General features: G+C 36.8%; 1 protein-coding gene across 2 annotated transcripts; it reads right to left on the bottom strand.

The window, feature by feature from the left end:
* Nucleotides 1-1,442: 1,442 nt before the first annotated feature.
* LOC149018430 (putative clathrin assembly protein At5g35200) lies at nt 1,443-22,307 on the bottom strand. 2 transcript variants are annotated; one of them, XM_089152691.1, is made up of 16 exons: nt 22,181-22,307; nt 19,593-19,738; nt 19,422-19,491; nt 19,120-19,217; nt 18,866-19,007; nt 18,658-18,758; nt 17,681-17,764; nt 17,486-17,536; nt 17,337-17,402; nt 17,174-17,239; nt 16,967-17,047; nt 16,763-16,840; nt 5,165-5,359; nt 4,992-5,067; nt 4,796-4,905; nt 1,443-2,226 (listed from the first exon to the last, which is right to left on the bottom strand). In XM_089152691.1, exons 2-16 carry the CDS (start codon nt 19,692-19,694, stop codon nt 1,906-1,908), a joined length of 1,641 nt encoding a protein of 546 aa, XP_089008817.1. In that variant the 5' UTR covers nt 19,695-19,738; nt 22,181-22,307; the 3' UTR covers nt 1,443-1,905. The 2 variants fall into 2 exon arrangements, with proteins under 2 accessions (XP_089008817.1, XP_089008818.1); XM_089152692.1 differs by having other exon boundaries at nt 17,174-17,224.
* Nucleotides 22,308-24,108: the final 1,801 nt, after the last annotated feature.

Genomic DNA, 24,108 nt, shown 5'->3' with positions numbered 1-24,108 from the left:
ATAGGATGTCTCATAACAACTATGGATCTCTAAAACACTTAAAGAAAAATATAGATGAGAGCCCAAACAATATAAGCTTGATCCAATATTTTATTTCAACTCATTTCAATTCCAACTTTTCTTCTCTTTCTATGGTTCTCTTACAATGGAAAATTCAATTCTTTTGGAGAATTCACCTTCCCTTGCAACGGAAACTCTGGGGAACAAAACCCAAAAAAAGGGGGTTGTATTAATAGAAAATAGATGGATTATTATAAGATGACTACTTTAGACAATCTTGATCCTAAACAAATAAGGCATGCATCCAAATACATAACCAAGTGAAAACCTCACTCTTAACATTTTCTTTTTAGTTATACAAATCACAACAATTTTTTTTTAATTTTTATTTTTAACTGTAGAATGCATATTAACAACTATATGAGGTAAAATTGCAGATGCACCAGATATAACCCAGTAGTAGAGATTTATCATCAATGAACATAATAAAATACTTGAGGGCCTAGGTTATATGAATCCAGAGATTTGATGAATCTGAGAATTATACCCGTTTGATTGTAAAAATCTTGAATTTGTAGATTTATGGGTAAGGGGTGAAATCCAAAGATTTCAAAAAAACTATACATTTGCACATTCACAAAAATCACGTCGAATCAAATAGTTTTTTAGGATGAATCCACAAATTTCATTCCACAACCAAACATCTAATTTTATAAATTATAAATCCATAAATTTGAAATCTCTAGATATTTGAAATCTCCAAACTCATGTAACCAAATAGGTCCTAAAACTATCTCTAGAACCAACAGTTGAAGGACCACACACATAGAATGGACCAATCCTAACAATTCAATTAATGTATTAGAGCTAGAAGAAAAAGGAAGTCTTTTGTTTGGAATAACGACAAATTTTGTAACTGCTAGAATCAAGAATAAACAAGAGTTTAAGGATTTCAAAACTTTGTCAGAGGGAGACCCATTTGCCAATGCCATATTATTATAAGAGAAAATAAATCTTAAATGAGTTTGCTAATAATAGACAATAGATTTGAAGATCAAATAAAAACAAATAAAACATCACAAGGGGATAAAAATAATGTAATTGTACCTAGTGCCTTTACAAGAACTTTGAGTTCCATTAGAAAAAATAATTTGTAGATATGAATTTGTATGAATCCAACAAAATCTAGACAAGCCAAGTGAGGAGTAGCACATATGATCACTAACCCCAAAATCAACAATAAAGTAATTGGTGGCTGTGCTGGTTTTCCAATCTTGCATGCAGATTGCTCGCCAACAGCAAGGCACAATAGGCACGCAATTTCAAGAAGTAGAGAGAGGATCTAGATCCAAGTAAGTGAAGGCAGCAAGGATCTGCTCAAGCAAGGATAGTTTATCCTTCTGAAGCTCAAATTGATGAACTTCCAACAAATCCTATAGAGGAGAGGAATCAATTTCGCTTCAATTTCGATGTGCCCTCAACTGCAAAATGGATTTTCTCCTTGGGGATGATGGTTGGTGAAAGTGTGAAACTAGTACTAGTTAGTACTGAACAGAATTAAATTTATGCAACTGAATTTAGAATCTCGTCATGATATAATGGAAGAATTGTCCAATATGCATTCATCTAACTCAAAATCAAACTATCTGTTATGAAGAATGTGGACAGAATCAATTGATTGGGTTTCCATGTGAGGATATAGTACATTTTCCTATGCAGCTTTGCAGCTTCAGTTACATAACCCTAAAAAGAAAACGAATGAGCCACAACAAGTACAAGAGGGAGGTACCAAACTGTCAATCAACACTGCCTCCACTGCCACAGCCTAAATATCTACAAGTCTTAACCCGCACTGTTAGTATCTCCTAGCAGCATTTCTTGCTATTTAGAACTGATTACCTAAATTTAGCCCGTGAAGGGATTCGGTGGTGGATTCGGGGGGCCACCCTGTCCCATGTGTGGATCACCAAATGGATTGCCCGAGTCTGAGCTCATCATCAATTCTTTCTGTTCCTGCTGTTGTTGCTGTTGTGATATATTGGCCATCTGCACATCGGTGGGCGGCACAGTGGTATTGGAAGCATAGAATGGGTTATGGGAGAACTGAGCAGCCTCAAAAGGATTAGGGGCCACCTGTCCCATGTGGTAGGTCCTGTTCTGGTTCGTTCTTTTTGCTATTGCATCATCATAAAGACTATCTAGTGTTAGCATATCCATACCACCAGCCTGCAAATGCAAAGATGAACACGAATAAGCTTAAACAAACAACACAAATATAGAAGAAATGACAAGAGCAATGGAACCCATAAATAGAAGACATAGTACCAACTTTGCTCGATTAGGAATCTACAAAATTTAGCTAACCTCAGTATTTCCTACCCATTCATGACCACCTCAAAAGCTCATAAAGTTTTTCCCCAAAGGCTATTTGTTCAGCCAAGTAAATCCATGGCAAATATAAGAAGGGTCAGCAAACCTAGCAGGATACAGTAACAAAGTTGGATAACCTGGTTAAGGCATCAAAGGGAAACAGAAAAAAAGATCAAGTGAATGGTTGTATAGGTGAAAACAATGTAGAAATCAAAGATGATGTATTTTGGCATGAGGATTAAAAGTTACGAAGGTTCAATTGGTCATTCAGATCATATGGATGGACAGGGATTCTCCAGATTGGTCGTATGGCAAATTCAACAACCCACCTCAACCATTTGGCCCCCTAATTATTGGATTCTTCCCATTTTTTGTTTTATTTAACCTCTAATTTTGATCAAATGAACTGGAACATTGTAGATGAGTGGGTAGCATATCCATAAACGGATAATGACAATAAATGGAAGTGATGACGAGGTATCAGTAATTCAGTATCACAGGAACATGAAGCTATTTCAGAGGTTTATCAATAGCAACATCAAGGTAAAATCATGGAACTAGTGATCAATGGTATATTAATATTTGAGAGCAACGACGTTAAGAAGTGACTCAGTGTAGCAAAAACGAGGATTCTAAGATGGATGAGTGAGAAAACTAAAGATAAGATAAGGAATGATCATATTAGAGCTCGTATAGGAGTAGCTCCAATAAGTGATAAGCTACGAGAAAGTCATTTGAGGTAGCACGGTTATGTTCAATGGAGGCTTGTAAATGCCCCTATACAGAGAAGTGATTTAGTCCAAATTGAAGGAATTAAAAGAGCTAGGGGGAGACCTAAGATAACCTTATGAGAAGTTGTGAAAAAAGATATGCATACAGCATAGGCCTTATATCTAGTATGGCCTCAACCAGAGCTGATCGGAAGGCAAGAATCCATGTAGCCGACCCCATTTAGTTGGGAAAAGGCTTGTTGTTGTTGTTGTTGTTGTTGATGTTAAGAAGTGACTCCGACTAAGACAGATAAAATAAATAGCGAAGTACATGTTAGGGTTCCAAACCCGAGAAACCCTATGATAATTTTAAGGTTACTTCTCTTAGAACTTGCACCATACTGATTTTACCGCAAAGGATCAAAATAACTAATTTCAGAACAAATGACCTTGCAGCCTGATGAAATAAATAGAATGCAGCTGACACCTTATGATTACAAGAAAAATTATAAAAGGATGCGATGCATTTTGATGGCTTCTAATAGAAAAACATGGACTAGATAAGATGTAGTAGTCTAGTAGAATACAGACTAATTTGCTTCCCAAATTATCACATCTAATATTGGATTATTTCTCTAAAACAAATAAAAAAAATTGCAGCTATACAACAGAAAATAAGTTTAAAATGCACTTCCATCAGTCCGGATACTCATCTACTAAATCATGCAATGGGACTTGATCCTAGACTAACCTAGGTATAAGTATTCTTCAATAAAGACAAACAGAGTGTTGGGCTTCCTATGTAATTAGGCAACATTCTTCAAGGAGTATCTGAATCAAGACTAGTTATCTTCTTTTCTAAGGGACATGAAAATGTCTGGTTCAGTCAGACTAAGAACTCTCAGGAAACCAAGTTATCAAAGATCTCAACAAAACTAAAATATCCACCACTTAAGCCATGTTATGAAATAAAATGTACAATTAAACTTGTGATGGGAACAGTACACCTGGACTCTCCAAAACACCAGATTACAAAACTACTAGCAGGACAAAAAATGGCTTGAATCTATTGAAGAACAAAAAGCCCCATCATTTATGACATGAAAGGAAAATGAATTTCATCTGTAAAGAAATTACAGCCAAAGCAATAATTGAGTAGGAAATATAGATTTCTCAGCATTGTTAAGTAAGTCAAAGCCTCTAATTGGTTGCAGACAATTATTGTTCATCAGCTGGCATCCTCTGAAATCATAGAACAACCACAACCATAAGTGCCTGATTTGATTAATATGGTTTATTTTGGAATTACAAGGGTGGAAAATGACACCTGTAGTCATAACTCATTAGGGGGTTAGGATATTAGAAGTGCATGTCAAACACATATTTCACAGAGGATGTGGTAACAGATATACAGCATGGTGCACTACAGCACTGGGGTTGTCAGATGTAGGACACAACCAACTGAGATTGTTAATTAATGAAGATGATTTATTTATTATTATTATTTTTATTTTTTTTTGGGGGGGGGGGGGGGTAAGGAAGATGATGATGTGATGATGCAGAAAATATTAATATAAATGCTAATAACATATTTGAAGATGTAGGACTCAAGTAATTAAGATAGCTTAAATTAACGGCAATGATGATAAGATGATACATAAAAATTTAATAAATAGTGATAGTATTTGTTGGCTTGAGATGTGAAATGCATTTACCAATTTACTAGTTGCTACAGCAGCCTCATTAGAGCTTGGCGCAGAAACAAGTGCGAGTTCCCACCCAGTGGCTTGTCCAGTCAGATCCATTCCAGTGTTTGCCGAATTTACTGTCAAAATATCAACATTAGACTGCAGAATTATTGATCAGATATGTGCAGGATAATTCATGAAATGATGTACATAAAAATATTACCAGATGAGGCAATAGCAAGTGCAACAGCATTTTTCTCTTCTAGTTGAGATACTTCAGGGCTCAAGTCATCTAATCCCTTATGGCCAAACAATGAATTCAAATGTAGCCTTAACAGACAGTAAGTTTCAAAACCTCTTACTATATGAGCAACTTTTGTTGAAAAAATCCCTTACCAGCAGATCGACAACTGGTGCAGTTACTGGAAGACTTCGGTCAGTCTGAGGGGCCTCAGGTAGCAAATCTGGGGATTCTGGTTTTTCATCAACATCTTCCTTCTCAGGTGGCAAAACTGCTTTTGGAGTAGCTTCTGCTCTGGGAGTAGCTCCTCTAGCTTCTGCTCTGGGAGTAGCTCCTCTTTCATCATTGTACTAGTGATCAAAAGGATATTAGATTTAGAAGCTGGGACGGTAATATAAAATCTAAAAGTTATGTAGACCAAAATGAAGTTAAAAAATTAATAGAAAGATGGGACAAAAATCAGGTTGAGTTTTTTTTTTTTTTTCTTTCTTGGGGGAGGGGGGGAGGTGTGGGGATGAAGGAAAAAATTCATAAACTCAGGTTGAGTTTTGATCTGACTGTGAGGAACTCTTGCTTAAAAAAATAAACAAAAAAAAAAATTCAATCTAATAGTTTGGATCAGGAGCTAAAAAGTAATCCAACTATAGAGGGGGGTGGGTATAAAAGCCAAATCAAAAGAATTGACATTAAGAATCCACAATTACGAGAGCAAATTAAACTGATAGCATCATTAAAGTCTCAGCAATATTAAGCCAACAGAATTACTGAATCAAATCAAGCAATTAGAATTGAGAGAGAATCAAATTTAGAAATAGAAGGGAAGAATTTGGAGGTAACAAAAATATCTCCAGTGCAGTTACAGGTCTTGGTCAAAGGCATCTTCAAGGATGATAATGTGCACCTCAAAAGGCAGGATGATCTGCTGGTCAGATCTTGACAGGAAATGAAAATATTAATGCGACAAAAAAAACACTTGGCGTAAACCTGCAAGGCAGAATATAAAATTTGCAGAAAACAAAGGAGCAATTATTTGAACAATGAATGAGAAGAATAAGAGTAACGTATGTGTAGGAGCACCAATGATGATATTGTGTTGATTGACGAGACCCAAGTGGGGATTAATACCAAATTAGAATCATGGAGAGTAGCTTTGGAATCAAAAGGCTTTAAACTTAGTAGATTGAAGACAGAATATCTATTTTGTAACTTTAGTCATGATCGGGCAGATGATGAGGTGGTGATACTTGACGATAAAGAGATTCCTCAAAGTGATTGTTTTAGATACCTAGGTTCAATCATAAGTAAAAGAGGTGATTTAGAGGATGAGGTTTCCCAAAGAATTAAAATAGGGTGGATGAAGTGGAGAAGTGCGTCCGGGGTCTTATGTGATCGGCGTATTCCATTAAAGCTTAAAGGAAAATTTTATAGGACCGTTGTTCGACCAGCTATGATGTACAGTGCAGAGTGTTGGACTGTTAAAAAGAATCATATAGATAAACTCAGTGTAGCAAAAATGAGGATGCTAAGATGGATGAGTGGAAAAACTAGGATGGATAAGATAAGAAATGATCATATTAGAGTTGGTCTAGGAGATGCTCCCATAAGTGATAACCTTCGAGAAAGTCGTTTGAGGTGGCACGGCCACGTTCAACGGAGACCTATAAATGCCCCTGTATGGAGAAGTGATATAATCCATATTGAAGGAACTAGAAGAGCTAGGGGTAGACCTAAGATAACCTTAGGAGAAGTGGTGAGAAAGGATATGTATAGCTTAGGCCTTGTATCTAGCATGGCCTCGAACAGAACTGATTGGAGGGCAAGAATCCATGAAGCCAACCCCATTTAGTTGGGACAAGGCTTATTGTTGTTGTTGTATGTGTAGGAGCACCAATGTTTCCTGCCACAAGTATTTGGTTTAGATCAAATATCAGCCTACCTTGATCAGGCTTCATGCAAAAAGAAGAAAACTTAAATTAATCAAAATTCATGTACAGCGCTTGTCCCCCTTACAAACTTACATAGGAGACACGAAACAGACAAAAAAGAAAAAGGCCTAACCAATCATTAATACTAACCGGCTCAAAACAACACTGAACTTATAGAATCCTAGTATGGTCTAATTGAATCACAATTAAAATAAAGAAATGTTACTTCGGCTTTCTTTGGTTTCATTTGGAATTTTGATTATAGCCTAATTAAATAAAGTTAATTAACAAAAACTGGTCTGGTAACCATTACAATTAGACATGATAGAGTATAGAATGAGAAATAGTATGGCAACTGCAAACGTGAAAATTGTAAGATATAGTATATCATTCATAATTTAATAGATTATAGTATGTTATGTATATTATAATATATAATATGTTTACAGTAAAAGACTAAAGAAAACAATAACGCTCGCTTTAGTACCATTTTTCTTTTTTAGACACATATATAAGTAGATGCTTATGGTATTTTGACCATCAATGAACATGTGCATAATTGCTACGCAAGTAGGGGTAGAATGGTAAACTTGATAAAATCAGAACAGAACAAATCTTTTCTCTCAATCTAATCTCTTGTACTCCCACTTCTCTATTATCATACTTAAGGGGTATCAAAATGAATTCATAGAAAAAAAACCTAACTGAGACTACTTAAAATGGGTATACCAGCCAAAATTGGGTGAAACACTGGAGTCAAACTGATATGAACTTATCAGAACATGTTTTAACTAGAGATTCTGTAAAATCGTGACCAAATTGAACAATAACCAAAACAAATATAATCCGGAAGAAAACGCAACCAGCCAAAAATTATTAAAAATACACTTTTTGTTCATGTTTCTATAAATATTTATAAGGTAAAACAGAAACCAACCCAAAACTGGAACATTGAGATCAATGTCAAAACCAAACCTGTAATACATAATATAATTTTCATCCAACTATACCAAACCTATTTTTCATTTTATATGTCTAATATTACTAAGCACACAGTTTTTTTTATAGTCCATAATCTTCATCATAATCAATTATTCATAAATAGATCATCAACACAAATATGAACTATAACACAGAGAGCTTAATTAAACCTGTATGCATAGCCTCTTTATAGACCCGTTACATTGATAACACACAGGAACAAAGGCCCAACAGATATAGAACCCAACCCACAGCATATTTCCAATGAAATAAGCATATCTATATGATTTATCTACATCAATTCTATCCTGGAATGAAAAATCTTTCTTGAGTTCTACAGTGGAGGAAACATTTCAATAGCAGTTGATCATTCTCCCAAAAAAAAAACTCTGTTGATGTAGTAACATTAGGAATAACCTTCAATTGCTGGAGTTTTTCCTTCAAAATCAACAGGTGGATTCACAAAATAAATAAATTCTCCCATGGTAAGAAAAGCATCTGAGGTGACGAAGCTTCACAGAGAGTGTATTAAACAAGACTTCGTCTGTTAGTTCGTTACCATGTCTCCGTCAACCTCTATGATGCAATCCTCCACTTTAGTAACCTTCTCATCAATAATTTGATTTACATGCTCCACCTCTTGAAGAACAGTGCCATGGACGCTAGAGATTTCTTCCAAAGTGACCTCAAACAATAGGTCATCTTATGCTAATTTAGCTTCCCCTACTTTTATCTCTTCTACATAAACCACTTTAATAGAATCCTCTACAGGTTGACCTTCTGCATTTGACACAAGTCAAGTACTATCTCTATCACCATCATTATTCAAGAAAATTATTTAGCTTCACCATCAACTTTAAGCTCCTTTTCTTTGAATACTTCTTTTGTTACTTATCTTGGTGATGCAAAGTTGAGTTCAGCTTGGATTTTGACATTGTTGATGCTCAATTTCCAACACTCCCCCATTGCACACTGAACTTTATACATGGCTGCTTCAAGTTCTCTTCACCTTTAAATGCCTGTTGGTAGTAATTTGCGTGAAGGTGAGCTTTATTTGGATATGCTTCGATAGATAGCTTTTTTTTTCAGCCTGCACTTTATCTCTTCCCAAGTCCTAGGTTCATGTCATATAAATCTGAACCTTCATGCCAGCCCCTTTTTGCATGACCAATCAATTGCAATTAAACCTATATAAACTTGTGCACCTCCCTCAAGTTGTACCAGTCAAAATATATCTCTGGAGAATCTAATTAATGGATAACAGTACAGGCTACAGGGATTGAATTTAGAGAACAGATAATCCAGATCAGTGAGTACAGGCAACTAAGATCTTCAGATGGGAATCAAGTTTTGTTCTGCGTGTCAGGAACCCTGAAAATTACCATATGGATTCAATGGTTGGATTATGAGTACTAATATTGACAATACTATGAGAGGGTATAACAATCAAATCACGGACTAGAACAATAATCTTAAAACAAAACTATAATATGAATAAAAACCAATATCATGATTTAAATCCCACAAGAACTAGTCAACCAATTCCAGTAGCAAAATCCTAAGGAAGTTAAAGGTGGAAGCAAAAAGGCTTGAGAGATTAAATATCTAAAGATCAGCAGACCTGATCAGTACCAGGTCTTGGTTGAAGGCCTTCTCAATGATGATAATGAACACCTCAAAATATAAGGATGATCTATTGGTCAGATATCCTTAATAGCCAGGTCAATGTTAACAAGACAAAGATCATTTGTATGGAAATCCCAGTGAGATCATGAAATTTGCAAAAAACACAGTACCTGCTTGAACAATGAAGGAGAACAATAAGACAAAGGGCGAGGGTAAGGGCACCTGCCTGCCCAGCAGAAGGTATTTGGTTGGATCGAACACCAACCAACCTTTATCAGAAAAAAGGGTTCATCTCACAGGAAGGGAAAGGCTATTCATTAATCAAAGTTTATGTAAAATGCTGGCCCCTCTGAGAACTTAAATAGAAGGCTCAAAAACAGATTTGAGACACTGAAAAGAAAAAGCCTAAGCCCATACATAATTAGGTAACAAGTCTGAACAGGAGGCTGATGCATAGTAGGACTGGACTTACAGAATCTTAATCCAGCCTATGTCACTTAACAACAACTAAAGTAAAGAAATAAGCCACTTAACGAACTGATCCCATATGCCAAGCCCATACCCATATTATAGGCCAATTATACAGGCCATCAGAATGTAACACAAGGCATCAAAAACCTACCACGTATGTAGCCCAACCTAAATCTTATTTCCAATAAAACAATTCAATTTATTTGACTAATCTGCATCAAAAAGGACTTTTGAGGAATGTAGCACTGCAGATCTAGAAAAATTAGAAAAAGAACCAAAAAAGAAAAAGAAAAAAGAACCGTCATTATGCATAAGATAATGATCAAGGCTGCATAATTGTCTCCACATCAACAGATAAATCTAAATATTGACATAAAAAAAGCATACATACAGTAAAGCAGCACACGAGATCCACATAAAATAGAGACGAGTCATCATTCAAAGGATGCAACCATAAAACTAAACCAAGAAACTTTTCATAAAAAGCATTATCCCTGTCCTGAGCAAGCAGTCTATTAACTTTTTTGGGCATTCAGGTAAGAGCCACATAAAAAGAACAACTAGTTTCAGAAAATGGAAAACTGACTGGAAAAACTTACTAATTGTGGAGCGATTGACTCATTATAAAACCTTACCCTGATTGTATGATCCAAACCACATAATCTGTCAAACTCTCATGACAATGCAGAGAACTGTTCGCAGTTATAAGGTCAATTAGATGTTTGACCTTTTGAGATCCCTAGGTGGAAAGCCCAAAACAAGAATGCATTATAAAAAAGGTGCTAAGACCAGAAGATGACCTTAAAGAGAGAGAGAGGTCGACATAAATAGAACTCAATTTGGAGACAAGAGATGAGAAAGTGATAACCCACTAATAGCTCAAGTGGACAGGCACAAGAAGAGAGGGAGCAACACAGAATCAGTGTCAGCTGCTACAGGGAATCAACCCCAGCTTAACACTTTGGGACAAACTCAGTTGGAAGGGGCAAGTGGCAAAAGGAGATTGGGCAAGAACCATACCTTTGGCATATGACAGGGAACAGAGAATGTGGTCCAGGTGGCAACAAAGTAATCAATAGTACAGCAGTTAGTTAGGAGACATTTGGTTATGTAAGGTTAGAGAGGGAGAAGGAGGGTTTTACGTGTGAAGTCAGTAAGTGAAGCAGGGGGGTCCTGCTAGGGAGAACTTAGTTCTCAGGTGAGTATTTGTGTCTGCAGTTACTCTTGCCGCAGTTGTGTTTTGATGTTAATGGAAGTAGCTCAGCAACCTTGTAAGTTCTATGTTCTATTTCTATGTTCTGTAACTATTCAGCAGTATATGAATGAAATAAATGCATGAATGACTATCCATTCCTTCTTGTTCTATTCATAAATGCATGAAGCCCTCGATGGAAAATCAGAGAGGAAACCATTTTCTCATGACTTGTGATCCTGGTGCTTGAGGTTCTTCCATATAAATAAACAACATTTTAGGCCACTGAGCTAGTGAGCTCACACAAACATAATATTATTTTCACATAATTCAGAACCAAGAAAAACAACAGGATTTGAAACCCCCCACCCCGCCCCAAAAAAGAAAATTCCAGCTCTACTTTTTGGGTCTAAGTAGGACTGACAACCACATAAGGGAAGAGATCTACTTCCTACCACATGGAAGCATTGTTGAATGGTCTGAGAATTTCTGACTTATGTCAGAGAGACACAATTAGTCTTTATTTATAATAACAGGAGAGTACACAGAAAAGAAATTCCCTATGAGGGATTATTGAGGGAATTTAGATGATAGCATCCTAGAGACAATTCTACACTTTATTCTTAAACTTACAACACTCCCCCTCAAGTTGGTGCATGAATGACCACATTCCTTCTTGTTCTTTTTGATGATGAAGCCCTGCAGTGTGCCCTTGAAGGTGCCCCTCAACATGTTGGTCCTGATCGAATTTTCCTCAGGCAATGGGATCCCCAACTGCAGTTGGGGAAAATTTATCTCAAATCCATTCCTCTCTGGATCACTCTCCCATGTCTTCCCCTTCACTGCTGGAGTACAAAATGCTTGAGCTGAATCAGCTCTATCATCGTCCACCCTCTATACATGACCGTTCAAACAAGAAAATGACAAGGTTGTCTTACTTCAGAATCTGTGTAGAGCTCTCTGCGGTTGCTCCTTCTCCTCCTTCAGTTCAAACCATTGATGAAAAGGGTCATGGATTTGTTCAGCTAATCCATATTGAAAGCCTCCCTCCCCACTACATCAACTGCAACGCATTCGATCATCCCTCCCTGAATTGTTCCAGCAAGCATCCCCCCCTCACAGAACCCTCCACCTCTCCTTAAGTTCCTTTCTGGATCTTCTAGCCTTTATCCCCCCCCCCCAACCATTCACCCTCATCCCCCACCGAGACCATAGTCTAACCTCCCTATCTCCACCAATCACATCCCACCTCTCTCTGCGATGCCTGGGCCTGCTTCTGTCACTGCCCCCAAAACCTCTGGTCTCTACTTCTTGGTTGACACAGTTCACCTCCCAATGCATCCTGTCGTCCTGCCAACGAAGTCAGCTTGCCCTTACACCTGAGCCTTTGACTGCTACTCCATGTGATGCCTCAGTAGACTCTGTCAGGTTTTTGCCTCTCTGTTCTTCAACTTCAGGCGTTGTTGGGGAAAATCCCAGCCCATTGGTCCCCGCTTCTGCCTCAGTCACTGATTCACATCATTCTAAAGCTGCTCCAGTGAGTCACCCTCAAATCTCTCTCTGAACCTCCCCTCCCTTACCAAGTTTTCTTTCTCTGTTGCTCCCCTTACAAGGCACCTCTCTCGCCCCTCCCCAACCCAAAACTTCCCTCAATCATGCCGTAGGTCACTTGGCTCAACCGCCCTCAGCCCATTCCATTCCCCCCTACCACACCACCCCCTTATCCCCACACACACCCAGGCCCATTCCCATGCCCCTAACCCACCCCTTCCCTCTCTTCGGCCAATCTGCCTTCTATCTCCCAGCGTAGCCCTCTCGCCTCCCCCACTCTCAGCCGATCCAACTTCCCTCTTTTCTCCTTACTTCCCAAGCCCATTCTCCTTCGGTCCCAGTTTCTTCTTCCACTCCCTCTCTCTCAACCCCTTGGCCCTCCTCTAGTCCCCCTGGTAGGTGTGATTTGGTGGCTTCTAAGGGTACTACTGACCATATTTGTCAAAGCATCGCTTAAGCGTCCCGGCGGTCTCAACCATGTCAAAGCAACCGTTGATTTTTTTTTTAAATCAATAAAGTGGTCGCTTTGTCGCCCAAGCATCGCTTAGGCGTCTAGGCGCCACCTTAGACACCTTGGTCGCCCAGCCACTGCTTAATTGGCCCCTTTTTTTCGATTTTTCTGTTTTCTTCTTTGAGATTCTGAAATAATACTTCTATGGTAAACCCAATATCAGTATATCAAATATTTGGTAACCAACAGTAAGCTCAATATCACATCTTTGTGATTCTGAAATAGCATTTCTTCTATGAGATTCTGATATTGGTTTTTTTTTTATGTTACATTTCTTGGTTATCAACTGGAAGTGAATGCATAATGCCTAAGTTATTTATTCAACAAGTGTCTGAGTAACTTTTTGTCTCCCGGTAGGGTTGTTTAGTTGTTTTGTCATTTTGGTTGTTAAACTTTGAAGTATGATTTGTGACTTTGATGTTGTATATTTGACGTTAACGACTATGTTACAATTTCCAATCTTATATATTGATTATATGAATGAACTTTTCATTAAGTGCAAATGTTTCATACTAAAATGCTAGGAATTTTATGTAACTTTTGATACTTGGATCAAATGTAAAAAAATTAACACTAGAATGCTTTGACCACTTAGTCATCGCTTAGTTGGCGCTTTGTCGCTTTATTACCTTGGAAGCCCTCCATTGCCTTGGTCGCTTTGTCACTTTGACAACCTTGCTACTGACATTGAGATTCCTACCCCTTCAATTGTTCAGATTATGAAGGTTGTAGAGTAATCGCTCAAACAAAGGGCACTCCCATGTGGATGGCAATTTTATCAAGTCCCTCCAGAATAAGTAGAAAAAGAGTTGAAAGAAACACAGGCCTGTTGGCTTGTCTAGGGTGTTTTAGCTTGCTTATTGTTGTTCGCCCTCTTGTTTGTCTCAAGTCTGGTGCCTTTTTTGGAATGTCTCTTCTCCTAGATAGGCTTTAACTTGACTAGCTATGTAATTCCCTAGTCCCCCCCCCCCCTTTTTCTCTCTTTTGGAATGAGTTCTTATTCATCCAGAAAAAAATAGAGACAAAACAGAATGAAAAACTTAAGCAAAATCACAACTCAAGGAAAGTGAAGCATGTCTTCAAACACAAGCTATGGAGATGAATATGCAATAAAATTGTACATCAAAATCCACTATTTTCAAACTCACTTTGGCTTCACAGTTACAATAAATATAATGAAAGGCACAAAAGAAAGCATAAAATCCTAAAAAGAAAGATTGACATATTTAGTTCCGAGGAGGCGAGGAAATCATATTTTCATTACGATGATAAATTGAGTAGAGAGTTAACACCTCGGGATAATTGATTATTACAGTTTCTAGGACATTGATACAAAAGTTGAAACTTAACCCATCAAAATCCTTCTCAACTTTCAGGTTGGAATTTTATATCCTTGCCTCTTCAATTTTTAATTTATATCTTACAGATCTTCTGATTGTTTTGTAGCTCTTTAGTTAATTGCTTGGATCAATCTTCTTCTTGATTTTATCAGTTCTTTTTTTCCTTTGATCAACTTGTGAGCCTAAATTGAATGAATTTGTAACAACAACAATTGCTGCAACTCCATCCACCTGCTTAAGCCATGAAAATTTGTTGCTTTACTAAAAGCAAATCTTTATTGACACTGCTACTAATTGCTGAAAGCAGATATCAGCCAACGCCTAGAGGTAAACCCCTCTTCTTTTCTTAATTTTCGATTTTACAGATAGGAACCTCCCAATCCCAGCCACCCTAGACCCAAACTCATATAACAATGTCTCCATAGACAGACATTTAAGGCTTCTATTATCACTTGCAAGTTGTCTTCTCCACTTGAGCTTGTAATAACAGCTATTCCTATGGCAATCACGGGACATTGCATTTATGAAGTAACTCTAACACTAGACCATCCAAAATAGATGGAGATGGAGGTGAAGAAGGCGAGGGTAAAACAGTCAAAAATAAGTAGACAATTGACGTTGAAATAATGCTCTACCTAGTCTTGTAAACCCAAACCTAAAATTGATTAGTTTTGGAAACTCAGGTACACAGTTCTGTACAGAAAACTCAATAATGGGTAATACTGTAACTTTCCCAATTATTCCCCAAAATAGATAACAGAACTTGAGTATTATAACCAGAATTTATACCAAAAAACTGACAGCAAAGTAGGTATTTTTTTCAGAAATCAGAATCTTATTTATCCAGATAGAGAAGAACCAAAAAAGGAGTACATGTACCCAAACCTAGAAAAGAATAAACCTTCAAAAAACCGAAAAGAAAACAAACCCCCCCAAACCCAAAAATCCACAAAAAAGAAAACCCCAAACAAAGGAGTTCCTAAACAAACTAGGATTGAGTGCACCAAAGACCCCTAATTTCAGAGAGAGAGAGAGAGAAGGCAAAAAAAGAGGACACTAACCTTTTAGGGAGACTGAAGCTGTCCTTCAAAGCGAGAACTAGTTCTTTAATTCAGAATTGAACTAGTCTCAACCCCTCATCAAAAAATGCAGCAATGAGTGCTTGCACATCTTCAAATCCGGCAGCAATGTCCTTTATTAGAGAAACGAAAATTTGAAGGATCACAGCTAGTGTTTTATTCAAGCAGCTCAGATACCATGTAAATAGAACTCAGTTTGAAGAAAGAGAAAAGAAGAAGAAGAAGAAGAGAGATCTGTCCAAAATTCTGGTGTGGAGCTTCATTTGAATTGTGAAGACTCCTATAACACCAATTTATTTATAGAACCAAATTAAAAGTCCTATAATGGATAAGAAAATAATGAATAGAAACAAAATACAACTTAGAAATCCTAAATAGCTCAATCCTACTCAGACCAGGAAAGCTACATCGAGAAGAAACAGGTGCTAATTCTCAATGGGTATATTTTTCTATGCCAAACTTGACCTTCCAACAGTTAATAAACTCTGAATGGGCGGCTTCAGTCCACCAACAGATACAACAAGAAGGTACTCTATTCACCTTAACAGTTATTCCCTGTCTGTGGGTGTTCGGTTGAGGGGGTAAACAGAAGAGTCTGGGTCTGAAGTCAGGTCATGTGTCATTTCTATGACTATTTATCGACAATCCATACCAAGTCCAGCTCTGGATGTTGGACAGTGAGGTAAATCATATCTGACAGGGTTTTCAGTTTAAGTTTTATGTCTGACCTCTTTATCTTGAATCATCATAATTAATACCTCAGGTTTATTACTGTAATTCACACAAAACCCCTGTTAGTGAACTTCAATTAGGTTTACTTGCACATTTTTTTAATTTCCAGAATAGTCCAGTCTTTACTTTGAAAGTTTGATTCAGGATATACATCTCAGCTCCTGTTAACTACTTTCAAGGACATGTTTTGCTCTGGAAATTTACAGATTTTCTATTGAACCCTCAATTTGAGATACTTATCATTCTTGTGGACTTATACAGAACCCGTAATCAGGGAATTGAACACGGGACCACATCAGCTCCATATGTACTTAGGCGGAATAGAACACAAAATTCGAAGCATACCGTTGTCTGCTGAAGCATTAAAGGCTGTGGAGACTCCTTCAAGTGATCCTCCATCGCTCTGATTAATGATTCAGGGGACTGCCAGTGGAAAATAGCATATCAGATATCACATTCCAAGTGAAAGAAGAAACAACATAAATGTCATTGACAACTATCCATTGTTCAGTGGCGATGAGAAAAGTGAAGCAACTTTGATGGCTGCACCTTTTCAATTTTAGGGAATCTCTGTCCCCGTCCAATGTTAAGGTCCTTAAAGATCTCAAAGAACTCAGATAACAGCTCAGCCTGTAGGAAAAAAAGAAGAAGAAGGAAACCAAAACTTAGCAGACAGTAGAAAAAGAGTAGAAACTTGAAAAGAGTATACACAAGCCATCTTTGCCTTAAGGAATAACATTCACCAACGCTGCACACCTGATTCTGGGCCTTTCGGTAAATTTCAAGTGCCCTTATAGCATCATGCCGCTGCATTTCAAAGAACTGCCCCAGAAATATTACTAGTCATACAAAACAATTTTTGAGTGGCTATTACTCACATGAAAAATCAGTAAGAATAAACCACCAAAGCAAAACCCACCTTGTCAACCAAATTAAGAGTACCATCATTGATTGCAGCATGAATTTTGTTACTTTCCCCAACAACCTGAGAAAAAGAGGCATAAGAGGCACAAACTAACATTATGAATCTCTTTCTCACTACAGAAGTTGTGCTTGAAGAGTCCTTACAATTGAAAGTGCATACTGGATCATGCCATTATATACAGCAGCTCCCTCTGGCTGCAGAAAACTAATTGAGTCATTACACCTCAACCAAAATGTAGAACATAGACAACCATTGTGGCTGAACAAATAAAATGCATCATTTCGAAGATAAATCCAACAACGAAATATCAACACACACATAATAAGTAGATCCTTCACCTTGCAAGCAAGAAGACGATAAAGAAGCTGTTGCAAGGCAGGTAAGTGCTCAAGCATACCTGGAGTGTCAAGTTCCTTGGTTCTCTGTTTAAGAAGAAAAACAAGTTACTCTCCAAAAGTAGTCAAGCACAGCAAAAGGGCACCACAATATTAAAGGAATTTCCTGAAATGCATGGTATTACAACTTTCATAGTGCATGAAAGTGCACACATCCTGCGAGTTTCATTTCAAATTGCAGGATATTCAAAAGCAAGAGAATATTCCTGCTTCATAGTCCTGCCCCAGGACGAAGCACTTCAGGCACAAACACCAACTATATGGTTTCATCCAACAGAAAAGTTTAACATACAATATTTTTATATTACACAAAGTCCAGTTCTACTTAAAACATTTTTATTGCACCAGTTCCTGATAGAAAATAACTTCAATAATGACAAATTCAAGTAATGAAAACTTACACCCCAAACCCCTAGGTTGTAGTACATTTTTTTTTTAAATCATTTTATAATAATTCTGAGAGCATCTAAATCCCAGGGTCTTAAAGTTCCTTTGCTTTGGGATAGGGGAGGAATAAGGAGAAGTTATGATTTGATGGACATGGAATATATTACCAACATTACCAATTAAAATTCAATAGAACAAATATAATGGATTACACCGAATCAGAGACCATCAATAATTAATATAACCATGCTTCCTGAGATACCCTCCCAACTTCAGAGTTGAAAATTTTGAATATCTCCACAAACACAAGTCCAAGGCAATGGTTATTCTGGAAAATAAGCCTAGTTATGCTCATTATGATATAGCAGTCCACTGCACCAAGGTGCCTCATTGATATTGTTTAACAGCCAGGTCCTTTGTGCAAGCTTGGTATAATCTATGACGCCCCACAAACTTGTGACAGTAACACAGATGTTCAGTAGAATGTAAAATAAGAAGGTAACATAAAGATGAATTCAATTGAAACAGTTTACCCAGCGATCTTTCTCAACATCGTAATTCAGTATGCGGAAACATTCCAACCGCTCCTCCAGGAACAGAGCATAGGTACGAACCCAAGCAGAATAATCCCATGCTTAACACCAAAAATTTGACAACATAAATACAGAATCAGTTCCAAATCATAAATCTTAAGAGTGCAATACTCCAATGCCGAAGATAAATCAAGAAAACAGGAAGTACCATTTGGACTTGAATCATCCTTGAAATGAGATAAATTCAGCATATGACCTCTGCCCCTGTTATAATCAATAAGCTCTTCACGGAATCTGGTATCAACCTCCCTCAATGCACGGTGAATTACAATCAAAGTCTTTAAAGCAACCTAAATAAATGTCAGGAGATGAATGAGACTGTGAATAAGACATTAAGACCGACATGTAGAAGCATGATGTTGTAAAGAAAGGAAATTCATTTTGGCAAAGGCTGGAGCATACTGCCCAATTATGTGTCTTAGCAAGACGTTTGGCAAGAGCATGTATACAAAATGCAACATCAACCCGTGGTCTTGAAGCTGATACTGCATCAAAAATAGCTGCCAGCATAGAACAAATAGCACTGTGAACATACTGGTGTATACTCACCCCCCAAAAGAACCAAACATACAAACAAAATGTACACATGTAAGGACAAAAGCATAGTACACGTCAACTTTCTAATTTAAAACAATATGTAGAAAAAGAAGCATTTATTAGTTGTGCACAATGAAGACACAAGTCTGGGAGATGGCTTCACTCACTGCGGAAATGTTTCTCCTTTGCTGTATGCTCAACATGGTTTGTGGCCTTGACAACTGCAATATCCAATTCCTGGAAACACAAGATTAACACTTCAGGAAACATAAAAAGGAAGAACAAGAGAAACCGTTAATGGAGAAAGAAAGGGGATCAGGAAACAGTAGATAAATCACCTTGAATTCACTATTCACTTTTGCCAACCCGACCTTTGTGGAGTCCTTGAGAGCTCCAAGGGCTTTCCTTATGCTCTGTTGATTAGCTATCCCTCCTACCATGTTTCTTAAGAAAACATCTTCCTTTGAAACCAAATATAGTTATCCTGATGAACATGACAAGCAGGAAAACAAAGTTAGTGATAACCCTGTAATGCATTTATCACACTTGCATGCTATCTGTCTATACCCTACAGAGTACAATATCAATAGCAAAACATTTATTTGTATGAATCAACAAAATATATAGGGTGGGTTTTTGTATTCTGAGAGAATCTCATATCTACATTTTTGTGACAAAAATTAAAAATGCCAGGCATTTCTTTGACAGACCAGAAGTTCTATAATTATCATTTTCAAATACCATTCTACTCTTTATGAGTTATGACAGCTACAAGAATTTGGTTCCTCCATGATTCGAAACAAAGAAATATCTCCCACTTTTCCACCAAAAAGCCTTCTATTGCAACATTTAGTATTAAGAGAAGAATCACCAGATCAGTGTGTAAATACAGAGACAATGGGAAGGTAGTACCATCAGTTTGGGCTTAAAATTCTAAATGATGACATAAAAAAGTGGTAGAAAGAATAGTCCCCACTCCCCATAAGCTACAATATACTTGGTGTTCAATAGTTTCAAAGATGTTTGATGTCGCATCAGACACCTAATATTTGATTGTTCAGGTTATAGATGACAATGTGGTACTTTCTTCCAACAAGGCCTACATAACTTTCCTTTCTTTCTTTCTTTTTTAAATGAGAAAGAGAGGCCTACATATATTATTGAGATATCTTAAATGCTGATTATAATCTGATATGCTTCAAAGATGTCTTGTCTACAACTTCGTAAGAATCTGATGGTGAGAGAGTTCACAATTAAGAACAACTCCATATGACCTAATAATATAGAGGGTTGTATTATAATAACAATACAAAAAGGATATGAATTGTAGCAATGAATTCATTTGTCGAGAAAGAGATGACAACCTTGTAAAATGTAGAAAGTGGAACACTAAATATATAAAAATCTAGATGGTAAAAGGAGATGAACAAAATTCTAAAACAGCAATTCAACTCTGCCTTTTCTCAACTAAAAAATACAGTCTAGACCCTCCAAAAATATAAAAAATATAGTCCTATATATTCGAGCATGTTTGCAAATTTAATAAAACATATAAACAATTTCCCCAATTCAGAATCCAATTATTTTATAAATCTCAAATTGAATGTGAAATTGTGTAAGTTAAGGATCAAAAAAATTTGGCCACATAGTAAAAATAGACCCTCCCAACATAGAAGGAAAGAACTCAAAACATAACTGGGGGTGGAGAGGGAGGAGGGTGGGGGAAGCATATGCAAACATAATAAACCATGTAGACAATGCCCTATATTGAACCCAAATACATCCAATAACTCTGCCTTATTCCAACTAAATGGAGTTGGCTACAAGGATCCTTCAATCGGCTCTATTCAAGTAAATTCCTCATACAATACCTAATTAATGCATGTCTTTTCTCACCACTTCTATCATACAAGGCCTAATCTATGCATGCCTTTTCTCGACACTTCTAACATTGGGCCACTTTCTAATGATAGACCCTCCGAATTTGAAAGGAACACCTCACAGAAACGCATAGAGGGTAAACATCTTACTCAGAAAAGGATTTTCTCTCATTACTTTCATATTGTATAAATTCAAGTTTTCCAAGTGAGTTTCTTGGCAGTTAGCAGTAAATTGAAACTTCCAGAAGGCAATGCAATAGTTTATTATCAAAATATGGAAAGGGAAAATTGTTATGTGCATTAAAAGACTCTCCAAGATGGTTCTTTCTTTCATTATGCGTTTAGGGTATTGGCTTCTGTCGACTCAAGTGCCACAGACCTAAGGCAGATGAATTGAACAATTTCAGGAAGTGAATTTAGTTCAGAGTCAGGTCATATATGAAGAAAGGAACTTTTTGTCAGAGACCTCTGTGAAAATGAAAAAGAAATGAAGTTGCTACAAAGCACAAGGTAATGTGTTCAGAGAAGGATATCCAAAAATGCTAAGATCATTTGACAACGGAAGTGATGTTGAAGGTGGGGAGCAACGAATCTTTACTACGATTTTCTCAAGAAACGTCTGCACCGTTGTATGTATGACTAAGAGAAGAGAAGGTTAACCTCCATTAAAGATCTACTTTCTCTCCCGTCTGGCAATTTCTTGGTCGCCATATATATTTAGCAATTGATTCCAAAAGGGAAATCCACCAGCAAACTGCCAGCACCAATGTTGTACCATTCAAGAATTCAAAGAATCATTTTCATTTCTCTAAATTACTCAAGAAATAAGTTAATAGCTGAAATTGCAACTGATAATTGGTCAAAGATTCGGAACATTGCGTAACAATGCAAGTATATTTTAATCAACAATCTGCAATGCGTGATTGTTTCTGAGAAATTCTGACAAACTATAAGATCAGGTGTTCAAACGAGAAAGAACAGAAGAGAAGAATCAATCAAAATTTAGAAAAAGAAAAGTGATAGATGAGGAATCAGAAAGAACAGACCAGAAGAGTCAGGATGGATTGTCAAAAGTACTTGGTCTCTGCTTCCAAGAACAGACAAGATGATCGGATCCTCGCCGACAAGCCGGAATTCCGTATTTTCTCACAGTGAAACGTATTGAGGGGTCGCCATCCACTAATACGATTTTGTTATTTATCTTTCGTGTATTTTACTATTTTTGGAAAGATTTTGTTGTCTCTTTAAAAAAATATATCTTTTTTATTATTTATTCCAGTTAAGTTCAGCTGTGAAGCTCTCTCAGTACGCCGTTAGTAGACTTTTAAATGGATGAGATTCTGATTCAGATACTGGTATATCTGAATCCGATTCCGATTAGAAAAACTGCTATTTGAATTCAAGTCTAGCAAAAATTTAGAGAAGGCATCCAAATTCCAATCCTAAACTTTATTGGATATCTGATGATCCGATTAACTATCCGATTATTGACTGGTGATTGTAACTTTTTTTATTTCCGTTTTACAAATTTTCAGTTTCGAATCTGATTATCAATCCTTTTTTTAGAAAATGTTTGATATTTTACTCTAACTAGATAATTTTATTTTCGATTATCCGGCTATGATCGATTACAGATTTCCAAATTCAATTATCATCCATTTTTAGAGGAAAAAAATGTTGAATATTTTACTCCATCTGAAAATTATCCAATCCGAAAGGGCGACGGAATACACTATTGTGGTAGCCAAAATGGCAGACTATCCCATGCAGTAAGCAATTATCTGAATCCGAATCCAATTGTTTGGTGAACAGATATGCATATTTTCCAGAAAGAAAATTCCCAAATATGTACAGAGTACGGACACACCCTTAAACGAATATGAATGCGAATTCAGAGGTGGATTTAGTCTATTCCATTTACGAGTCTATTGGTTTTTTTTTTTTTTTTTTTTTTTTTTTTTTTAGGTTAACAACAGGAAAATTTCATTAATTAAAAGCATCCAAAGCCAAAGGCTTGGAGAGGAACAAGCTTGGGGAAACAACAAAGAAAGGTGGCAAACCCCACCAATGTCTAGAGAGTTTAAAAAGATTAGCTCCCCGAGCTAGATAGTCAGCAAAACTATTTCTAGACCTAGATATGTAAGCAAATCTAATAAAGGTGAAATCCAACGCAATTGTCCTAATTTCAGAAACAAGGCTTATTACCAATCAAGAGAGGTACTAAGACCTTGAAGAGCTTGAATGACCGGTTTAAAATCCGAGCTAATATGCACCTTCGAAATTCCCAAACCTTTTGCCAAGAGGAGACCATCTCTCATTGCCTCCAATTCCATTAAAGCTGCTGATGAACCTTCATTTCCAATGCATCCTCTGCCACTATAAAGAGATCTAGAATTCCATGATCCATCGACAAAAAGGTAAAATAATTCCGAATCATCATCCATGCTTTCCACTCTATGCAAAGGGTATGCTGCCCTAGTGTCTCCATGAGATGTATTAGTACAAAAAGATTGAATTTCTGCACATAAAGTATGAAAAGATGTGAGTGTCTGTCTTATGGAAAGATCATTTTCATTAAAAAGAATGAAATTTCTAAATTTCCAAATACACCACATAAGAGAGCTCTACATTTGATCTAAATAATTCAAATTTCCATATTCTTTAAATTTATCAGATATAAAATATATCCAATCATGAAGGGATTCACCATGGAAAACGAGTCTATTGGTTAAGTGAGACATGATCCGATGGAAGCATGACCCGTCTGTCCATTCTGAAATTACTTAATTTTAATTTTATTGGAAAAAGTCATTATAAATTTTTTTTAAAAGAATAGAACAAATATTTAAAACCGAAAAACCAAAAACCAAATATTAAAATAAAAAATAACAAAACAAAACAAACTTGTGATAGAGCCCTTTTTGGCTATGTCTTGGATAGCTAGGCCTGTTAGTATAGGAAGGGCCGTCTTCAT

Source organism: Hakea prostrata, chromosome 4 (genome assembly GCF_041222555.1).
Source record: "Hakea prostrata isolate BN-2017 chromosome 4, UWA_Hpros_2, whole genome shotgun sequence".
NCBI classification, from domain to species: Eukaryota; Viridiplantae; Streptophyta; class Magnoliopsida; order Proteales; family Proteaceae; genus Hakea; species Hakea prostrata.
This window is presented reverse-complemented; position numbering and strand designations above follow the sequence as displayed.